General features: G+C 33.2%; 1 protein-coding gene across 1 annotated transcript; it reads left to right on the top strand.

Moving 5' to 3' along the window:
* The first annotated feature begins 346 nt into the window (after positions 1-346).
* LOC147809407 (uncharacterized) lies at positions 347-2,011 on the top strand. The gene has a single exon (XM_087162796.1). The coding sequence runs from the start codon at positions 347-349 to the stop codon at positions 2,009-2,011; it is 1,665 nt and encodes a 554-aa protein (XP_087018922.1).
* The last annotated feature ends 8,965 nt before the right edge of the window (positions 2,012-10,976 follow it).

The raw sequence follows: 10,976 nt of genomic DNA, 5'->3' as shown, positions 1-10,976 counted from the left end.
AGACAAAGTGCCCTATGGAGAGCACGCAGGCACATATAATGTTCCAACTGTTAATGAAGTTGCAGTTGTTATGGCTGGTAACCCATGTGAACGTCGAGATATTCGCATACAACGCAGAGATAATACAATACAAATAATTTAAGACAATCATCGTTCTTACGACGCACTGCAATATCCGTTGATATTTTGGGAAGGAGAAGATGGATATCATTTAAATATTAAACAAAGGAATCCAACAACAGGCACAACTTATAGATTATTTTATAATTTTTTTAACCAATTATTTCTGTTTATCTTATAAATAGTTTTATTTACAGGTGAAGAACTAATCAAGAAAGTTAGTGCGATGAACTTCTACGCATACCGGTTGATGATTCGTGAAAATGAAGATAATAACATTCTCCGATGCAGAGAGCTATTTCATCAGTACATTGTTGATATGTATGTAGAAATCGAAAGTGAGAGATTGCGTTATATAAAATTTAATCAAGCTAAACTTCGTTCTGAAGAGTACATTCATTTGCGTGACGCCATAATCGGTAATGTAGATGCAACGAATGATATCAACAACATCGGTACCGCATATATTCTTCCATCATCATACGTTGGTAGTCCGCGTCACATGCAAGAATATATTCAAGACGCCATGACTTACGTACGCGCATACGGCCGACCAGATCATTTTATCACATTTACGTGTAATCCAAACTGGGATGAAATTAAAAATTTGCTGTTATCAGGTCAAACATCGATGCATCGCCATGATATCATTGCACGTGTGTTCAAACAAAAATTGAAATCCCTGATGAAATTGATTACACATCACTCGGTATTTGGTGAAACACAATGTTGGCTTTATTCTGTTGAATGGCAAAAACGGGGTTTACCTCATGCGCATATTTTGATTTGGTTGGTGGACAAAGTACGCCCAGAAGAAATTGACAAAATTATTTCAGCGGAAATTCCAAATCCGAATGTTGATCAAGAATTGTTTGACATTGTGACTACTAATAGGATCCATGGTCCATGTGGTTCTCTCAACATGACGTCACCATGTATGGATAATGGAAAATGTACGAAACGTTTTCCTAAACCATGTCAAACTGACACTATCACCAATATCGATGGTTATCCATCTTACCGTCGTAGAGATGTAGACAATGGCGGTCAATCATATGAATTGCGTCTATCAAACGGTGTAAGAGTTGACATCGATTATCGCTGGGTGGTTCCATACTCACCATTGCTGTACAAAACCAATAAAGCACACATAAACGTTGAGTTATGCAGATCGGTGAAGTCTATCAAGTACATTTGTAAGTACGTTCATAAGGGCAGTGATAAAGCTATATTTGCTGTTCAAAATGTAAATAAGAATGACGAAATAACACATTATCAAATGGGACGATACATAAGTAGTAATGAAGCTATTTGGCGAATTTTTACATTTCCTATACATGAAAGGGATCCTGCTGTTGTACATTTGGCTGTGCATCTTGAAAATGAACAGCGTGTTTATTTCACAGAACAGAATGCACTACAACAAGCTTTAACAGCACCGAAAACAACTCTTACTGAATTTTTCAACCTTTGTAATCGACAAGATATTGTTGGTGAATTTGCAAAGACATTAATGTATACTGATGTTCCTAAATTTTCTACATTGAATAAACAATCAGAAAGTTGGGAACCACGGAAACGAGGCACTCAAGTCCCAGGATTTGCCGACGTAGTTATGACAAATACTTTAGGACGATTATATACAGTTCATCCTAAGCAACGCGAATGCTTTTTTCTGCGTTTGTTATTGGTTAACGTTCTTGGACCGACATCCTTCCAATACTTGCGAAAAGTCAACGGTACTTTATACGGCACTTTCTTTCATGCGTGTCGTGAGTTACATTTATTGGAGGATGATAACCATTGGGGCCTCACACTTGCAGATGCAGCACTGAGCTCATCTCCACAGCAAATTCGTCAATTATTTTCAATAATATTGACAACGTGTTGACAATCGTCTAAAGCATCTGCTCTGTGGAATAAATATAAAGACTCAATGAGTGAGGATATTTTGCATCGGATTAGAATTACTAATCAAAATCTCAGTATGGAATTCTCCGCAGAAATATATAACGAGGCATTAATAATGATTGAGGATATTTGTATTCTTATTTCGAACATGCCGCTCATAAATTTTGGCACGCCAGCGCCAATCCGCCAAGCAGCAGATATCATCAACAACGACGTTCAACGTGAACACCAGTTCGATATGACTTCTCTGGCTACTTTTGTTGCTAACAATGAACGATTGCTTACTGCTGAGCAACGAAATATATATGATCAAATTAACGTGTCAATTGCAGCACAACAAGGTGTATTTTTTTTCTGGACGCACCAGGTGGCACTGATGAAACATTCCTCATCTCACTGATACTTGCACGCATTCGATCTCAAAATCATATTGCATTGGCAATTGCTTCATCAGGCATTGCAGCAACCTTACTTGATGGTGGACGGACAGCGCATTCAGCACTTAAATTACCTTTGAATATTCATACCAATCCCAACGCAATGTGTAACATAAAGAAGCATTCAGGCATGGCTGAAGTTTTATGTAAAATTATTATCTGGGATGAATGTACAATGGCCCACAAGCATTCGCTTGAAGCTCTCGACAGGTCCCTAAAAGATATCAAAGATAATACTCGGCTTTTTGGTGGTGCTCTACTGCTGCTGTCAGGCGATTTCAGACAAATATTACCCGTCATTCCACGTGCGACATACGCGGACGAAATAAACCATGTTTGAAAGAATCTTATCTGTGGCGAAGTGTCAGTAAATTATGCCTTACTCTTAATATGCGTGTTCAACTTCAAAATGATCCATTAGCGTCAAGATTCTCCGAACAACTGTTAGACATTGGCAATGGTAAAATTCAATTGTATGAAGATACACAATATATTCGACTCCCACAGAATTTTTGCAACATGGTGCCTACCAAAGAGGAGTTAATAAAAAGTATCTTTCCAGATTTGCCACATAATTATACTAATCATGCATGGCTACGTGAGCGAGCTATTTTAGCCGCAAAAAATTAAGATATTGACGCAATCAGTTTTAAAGTACAACAATCATTGCCTGGTAGTGAAATTACATTCAAATCGATTGACACTGTTGTTGATCCTGATAAAGTTGTCAACTATCCTGCCGAGTTTTTAAATTCACTGGATTTACCTGGAATGCCACCCCATAATTTGCGATTGAAGATTGGTTCACCTATAATTTTGCTTAGAAATTTGAATGCTCCGAAATTGTGTAATGGCACGCGACTGGTCATAAAAAAATCATCGGTAACATTTTGGAAGCCACTATTTTAAGTGGAAAATTTCAAGGTGAAGTTGTACTTCTACCGCGGATCCCAATGATTCCTTCAGATTCGCCTATACCATTCAAACGTTTGCAATTTCCAATCCGCTTAGCTTTTGCTATGACTATTAATAAGTCACAAGGTCAAACAATGACAATTTGTGGCTTAGATTTAGAAAACCCGTGCTTTTCTCACGGTCAATTATATGTTGCGTGTTCCAGAGTTGGAAAACCCTCGAATTTGTTTGTGTTTGCTCCTGAAGGATTAACCAAAAATATTGTACATCTAATGGCATTACGATAACTTAAGTTTTTTTAATTGAAAAAATATGTCTGTTATAAAATAGTTTAAGTTTTCTTTTTTTTACCTTTAATTAAAATAAGTTTAAGTTTTGATTTAAAACAACCTCTACATTTAACTTCACTGATAGTATACACATACTCACACGCTATCGATTGGTTGAATTGTGATAAGATATATAAAATGACGTTAATATGATAACTTTTTAATAAAAATTTGCATCAAAACGATCCAGATTGTTACAGCTTATTCAAAAAAATTTGAAATTTTCCAATTAATGACGTGTGTACAGGACATCGTCCGTCGGGTCCGCTAGTTTTAAATATATATGTGAAAAAATTAAGAAAACTGAATTTGGCACTATTCGTACTTTAATTGCTCGTTAAATTCAAAATCAATATCCATGCACATGAACAGTTATTTTAGAATAATTTTAGCCACACCTACATATACTTGGATTAAACTACTCGGGCTGGATGGTGATTTATGCATTTGTACTGAATGCATACTAGGGTTGCTATTTATATTTATGGCCCAATAATGAAAAAACAAATATGTAGGATCGAAATTGGTTTTATTGTTTTTCAAAATATTCTCCATGAGGATCAATACACTTTTGCATGCGTTTGAGCCAATTTTCAAAGCACTTTTTCCAGTCCGATTGAGGTAACTCCAAAACATGCGTTTTGAATGCATCAACCGCTTCTTCGGGGGTCGAAAATCGTTGTCCACGTAATTTATTTTTGATATGTGGGAATAAGAAGAAGTCATTGGGTGCCAAATCAGGGCTGTACGGCAGATGACCCATCAGTTCGATCTTTCGCTCCGTCAGAAATGCCTTTGTTTGAGTCGATGTGTGAGAGCTCGCATTGTCATGATGAATGATTCGACTGTTCTTCTGCTTTTTTCGAATTTCTCCGATGACTTCTGGCAAACAAATGGTCGTGTACCATTCAAAATTGACCACCCTGCCTTGCTCTAACGCCACTGTTGCCACATGACCGTTAATGCCGAAGAAACAGGCAATCATTTGTTTCGATGTGCTTCTTCCTCAAACAACTTTTGTTGGTTTTGCCTCGTTTTGGAAGACCCATACAGTTGATTGCTGTTTTGTTTCCGGCTCATATGCATAGATCCATGATTCGTCACCTGTGTAGATGTTATGCACAGCCTTTGATGTACCTTGAACGTATTTTTCCAACATTTCCTTGCACCAATCGACACAAGCCTTTTTTTTTTGATCGTTTGTCAGATTATGCGGGATCCAACGTTAAAAAATTTTTTTTACGCTCAAATGTTCACGCAATATTTTATTGATGCTAGTCATACTAATGTCCAAAGACGCCTCTATCTCACGGTATGTCACATGACGATCTTGCTTTATCAGTTCATGCACAGCATCGATCTTTTCTGGCACAACAACGGATTTTGGACGACCTGCACGGGATTCGTCCTGGATCGAACATCGACCACGATTAAATTCGTTATACCAATTTTTTACAGTGCTCTAGGATGGCGCTTTATCGCTGAATAAAGAATTAAGTTCATCGAAACACTCTTGTCTTGACAATCCACGTCGAAAGTTATGAAAAATAATGGCACGAAAATGTTCACGATTCTATTCCATTTTTTGAAAGAGAAGAACTTTTCAATTTACTGTCAACAACACAAATGCAGCTATAATGGTAAATCGTCTGCTGAATTTATGTTTAAAAATATCAAACTTTCGATTAAAATTGTCTGCAGTCGCCTAGCAACACTTACTGTTACCAAGGCCAGAAGTATAAATAGCAACCCTCGTATATGACTTGCCAGTTCCGAAAAGCTTCTATATACGTGCGTAATAATATCCATGCAATGAACTCATAACAATAAACAATAAACTAGTATAACTAAATTAAAACAATTATCAATTGATATCACAAATTTATTTACTTCAAAAATATATTAACATAATTCCGTAATCGATATAAACTCTTAAAATTGTTAATTAAATCATTAAATGTCGTTTAAAAGTCATATTTTAGATAGAAAGATATACTTAATAAATGCAATTTTCAATGAAAATTCAATTCCTATATTCGGGACATAGTTAAAACTGTACAATTCAAGGGTTAGACTATATTTGAGAGTGTCCCTTGATTCACGCTAAGTAGTGATCGCGGTTGATCGCCAAGCTGAGCCAAAATGCCATTCCCAGTCCGGCACCACAGACGTTATTTTCAATTCGTATTTCGCCGAATTTATGTGGCGATGGAGGTACACAGATTCTACTCATGATAAATTTAAACAATATCTAACTGCTATCAGAGAATTTTGTGTTCCTAAAAGTGAGGATATTCAAGCTAAATAAAGTGAGTCGATTTTTTACCTTTTTTTTTCTGTGCTTACTTCATACATTTTTGTTTCGATTCGAAATACATTTTATCGGGTTTATTAATTTTGCTCGTATTGTGTTCATTACAATTTTATTAAGCTTTGGCTGATGTTTTATTGAAATTTTCCTATGTTTTATCGAAATTTCATTATGCTTTGCCCGCCATTCATTTTTGCACGGTGTTCCGCGCGAACAAGAATAGGGCCAAACAAAAATTGCCAATTTCGCCAAGGGGGCACCCTCAAATATATTTTTACCCAATTCAATTAACCCTGAAAGTTATTCACTTATCTTTTTGCTAAAAAATAGACGAAAACAAGCATTCCAAAACAAATTCTAACAGCTTAATATCGTTTATATACTACATATATAAGTAAATAAATCTAATGAGGTATAAATGAGTATTTACCTCACATTAGCGAGCGCCACTACCAGGCTGCCAGTTGCATCATCGGTAATTTAAATTCCATTTCTTCTTTTTTTTCAAATTTGAAGGAAATCTGAACACTCGAAAGCCTTTTTTTGAATTAATTGTACAATTTACCGCCGCACAACCACCTGTATCAATGATTTTAGGTATCCAAATAGCCTTCAAGCTCTCGCGCTAATACTAGCATAAATAACTTGAGAACTTGTCTGCTCCAACATGGTAGATAGTTCAGCCAATCAGCTCCCACAGTATAGGAGCCTTGCCATATACAGGTAAGTGAAGTGACGTCATCTTAGACATCTCTATAGTGATTGAAACTTTCTTCTGATTTTACAGTCTGCCAATAGTTCAAATAATGATTTGCTGATGCAAGCCGTATTTGAGAAAACATCCAAATATACTTAGTGAAAGAATGAAGAATACTGACTTTTTTGGTTAGATTATTTATTCAAAGTAAAAGACTTTTAAATTATCATTTTTGTGCTTTATTAACTTTATTAGCTTTACTCATGTACCGCACAAATAGACCCATCCTGCATTTAAAAGTATTTATCATATTTTTTACAATAATAATATTGAAATCAATATTTATTTTTGAAATGTAAAAACAATTAGATATACAAAGTAAAAGATTTTTGAGATGTTATTTTTGTGCTTTATTCACATCACACTAGCGGTACTTATGTAAAGCACAAATACTACCCATCCAACATTTAAAAGTATTTATTATATTTTTTACAATAATAATATTAGAATCTATATTTATGCTTGAAATGCAAAAACAATTCTATATTCAAAGTAAATCTTTTCATATAGTAAATTTTTTTGAATAGTTATTTAAAAAATAAAAACAATAAAAATAAGCATTTCTATATCTTGCATTTTAAAGCTTTGTAAATTTTAATACAGGTTTAGCGTTTGGAAAGCAAATAGTACTTTCCACAAATACCCGGATATGAAGAATGAATTTATTTTGTGTACTCGGCCAAAATATTTTTCTAAACATCTGTTTGCTGCGAATTTTTTTTCTCAAACTTGAGATGATCGATTTGATATGAATAAGTTTTCACTCAGAATCGAATTGAGTTTTCCACTTTAAGTTGAGATGCAGAGAAAGAAAGAAAGGTCCAAACTGAAATGTTATTTTTAAAGTGGACAAATCGAATTTTGTGAAAGTTCTGTCAATTTTGACAACAACTATTCAAAGGAAAAGAAGAAATCGTTGGGAGAGTAAATAAATAAAAAAAAAATACTGAAGCAAAATTTTATAGATATTCTGTAGAAAATATAGATATATTTACGTAATATAAATTAATGGTCAGTCTTAAAATTTTAGAAAGTTTGAACGTATTACCTTACACCTTATCCTACCGTAAATAGAATTTTTTCTTAAGAAAAGAAGAAAAGGTCTTTATGGATATTCGAGCATTATATATATATATATATATATATATATATATATATATATATATATATATATATATATATATATATATATATATATATATATATATATGTACATATATGAGCAATTCTACAAGTAAACGCCAATTAGGCGGCCAAAAAAAAAAAATCAAAAAAAATTTGGGGGGCACACTATTTCTACATGAATTTTCTTCTTTTTTAAACCCTAAAAAGGAAAGAAAAAATCGTGAACATGAAATTTTTTCTTTGTGACATACTTTAAATGTGACATACTCTTTCTGACATAGTCGTAGTCAGACTACGAGTATGTCAGAAAGTATGTAAATGTATGTATGTAAATGGCTCAGATAAATCTGAGCCATTTACTCAGATAAAACGATTTTTGCATAAATATAATATTATTATACTCTTAAAATGTATTTATAGAGATTTCATACTATAATATTATATTTTAGTATAAAAATTGGCGTTTATTTATAGAATTGCTCATATCGTCGCTTTGAAACTAAACCGTGGTAACTCAAAAAAGCAAGTTTTTCAGGAGAGCAATTTCTAACTTTCCGCGCTAATGCTGATCGCGCCAATGCGATAACGATTTATCTGCTCTCTGAATTAATTTTATGGAACTATGAAGATAACACTTTGTTTCTCTAAAATGGTGATTTTTTTTTACACAAAATGACCTAAATATCTCATTTTTCGATTTACTACGGTTAGTTTCAAAGCGACGATTTGAGCAATTCTACAAATAAACGCAAATTAGGCGGCCAAACAGAAAATAAATGTTTTTTTTTTTTGGGGGGGGGGCATGCTATTTCTACATGAATTTTCTTCTTTTTTGCACCCTGAAAAAGCAAGAAAAATATTAAACATGAAATTTTTTCTTTGTGACATACTTTAAATGACAAAATACCAATTTTAAATTTTTTCCGATTTTTTCAATTTAGGAACTTTGATTAAATTTTTTTATTTTTGTTTTTTATACTAAAATATAATCTTATAGTACGAAATATCTGTAAATACATGTTAGAGAGACATTATAATAATATTATATTTATGTAAAAATCGTTTTATCTGAATAAATGGCTCAGATTTATCTGAGTATGTCAGAAAGAGTATGTCACATTTAAAGTATGTCACAAAGAAAAAATTCCATGTTCACGATTTTTTCTTGCCTTTTTAGGGTGTAAAGAAGAAGAAAATTCATGTAGAAATAGTGTGCCCCCTAAAAAAAAATTTTTTTTGGCCGCCTAATTGACGTTTATTTGTGGAATTGCTCATATGGCAGTACTTTTACTTTCGTTACTTGTACCGCCGGTACAAGTAAAAAGTACGTACTTTTACTTGTACTTCGTTACTTTTTAAATTTAGTACTTTTACTTGTACTTTCGTTACTTTTTTAGGGAAAAAGTACAAGTATTTGTAGCGGAAATGTCGAATGAAATCGTTACTTTTTTCTAAATTTTGGTAAGCTTTCTAAAAAAAAAATTAAATTTTTAAAAAAAATGCTTAGGATTTTTTAATTTATGAAATTAATGTGCAATATATATGCATTCACAGCTAACTTCGTGTTTAAGTACCTTGACCTTTTAAAATTGTCATTCCTGAAAAGATGAAAAACGGGAAAAGACGGCTCTTTTGATCTTTTTTTTGACTGCAACTATCATTCTGAGTGGAGTGTTCTCCAGAATTGTGTGTCCAGAACAGTCATTATTTATCTTCTGAAAATTGCCTGTGATAAAGGATAACATGAATAGCAAAGGTTTTGAATACCGGTGGTTTTCATCTCAAGAAAAAGTTTCAGAATGGTAAAAAGTGCGCTTTGAAATTCTGCAAACCAAGTATAATGAATGTATACGATTTTAAGAAAAGTAATTCATCCAACCTTCAAATGTGTGAAGGCTTATTAAAACAACAGTTTGTAAACCTTTAAACAAAGGTTTAGATGGAGTGCGCGAAAGGTTTCGCGATGTGAATTCGCAGGACGATTTATTGTTTGCTACAGGTCTGGTACCTTGCATCAAATTTAATTGGTTGGAAGAAAAAGCTAGGGAGGAGGCTACAAAAAAATTGGAAAGACTTATCCAAGCTGAACACCCTGCTATAACTAATAACGTAACAGAAAAAAAACCCAGGGATTTTAAATTTTCTAAAGCTGAAACGTCATGCCAATCAGTAGCGCCAGAAGAATTTATGGCATACAGAGCTCAAATGTCGAAACGGAAAGCATATCAATTTTGAATCGATATCCAATCGTAAAAAAATTATATATGAAATATAATACTGCAGTACTTTCTAGTGCTCCCGTGGAGCGCTTATTTAGCGTGGCAAGCGAGTTCTGAGAAATTCTCGCAGCAGACTCAGTGACACCACTTTCGAAATGCAATTATTTTGCCAAATGAATAAAAATATTAATTAGCAAGTTATTTTCATTCATTTTCGAGTTTTATGCATTTATTTCATACATTTTAAATAAAAAATGCTGGATTTTGTTATTACGTTTTTCAAACTTCTTTTTGAACTCACTAATATTACATTTTTCAAACTTCTTTTTGAACTCACTAATATTACATTTTTGTCTTAATACATTTTTTACTAAATAAATTTTTACCTAGTACATTTTTTACTAAAATTATGTTTATGCCCGACCTTGTCAAACAGCACCCAGTCAAATCTCTGAGAACTTCAGAACTAATTGTGAAAACTAATATAATTACTATTTTAACTCTTGAAAACTCGAAGGTATTAATTTAGCCGTTGATACTAATATTCGTTTACAAATTTTAATTATTCCGTTAGGCAGAAATGCTCGGAAAATGATTTTCTCGCATGACTTCAGCATTAGCCATTGTTACAAATAAAACTGTAGACTGTTCTGTTTCAACTTATACTGCACATTCAATTATTTTTTACTAGCCCAAATATCACAAAGCTATCTGAAACCCCGTGTTTGCTTTGTTTATGTTTGAGCTTTTAAAACGCGTTTCTATAGAGTAAAACAATTTTAAATCAATCGTAATTTAAATAAGTAAAAATAATAAACTAAAAATTTAAATCAATAGATAAAATTTCTTTTT

The sequence above is a fragment of the Parasteatoda tepidariorum genome, chromosome 5 (assembly GCF_982258835.1).
Source record: "Parasteatoda tepidariorum strain Cologne lab strain chromosome 5, Ptep-v5.0, whole genome shotgun sequence".
In the NCBI taxonomy this organism is placed as follows: Eukaryota; Metazoa; Arthropoda; class Arachnida; order Araneae; family Theridiidae; genus Parasteatoda; species Parasteatoda tepidariorum.
This window is presented reverse-complemented; position numbering and strand designations above follow the sequence as displayed.

Bases quoted from the DNA above. Each gene is read 5' to 3' on its own strand.
- LOC147809407 (XM_087162796.1), top strand. From the start codon at position 347: ATGAACTTCTACGCATACCGGTTGATGATTCGTGAAAATGAAGATAAT.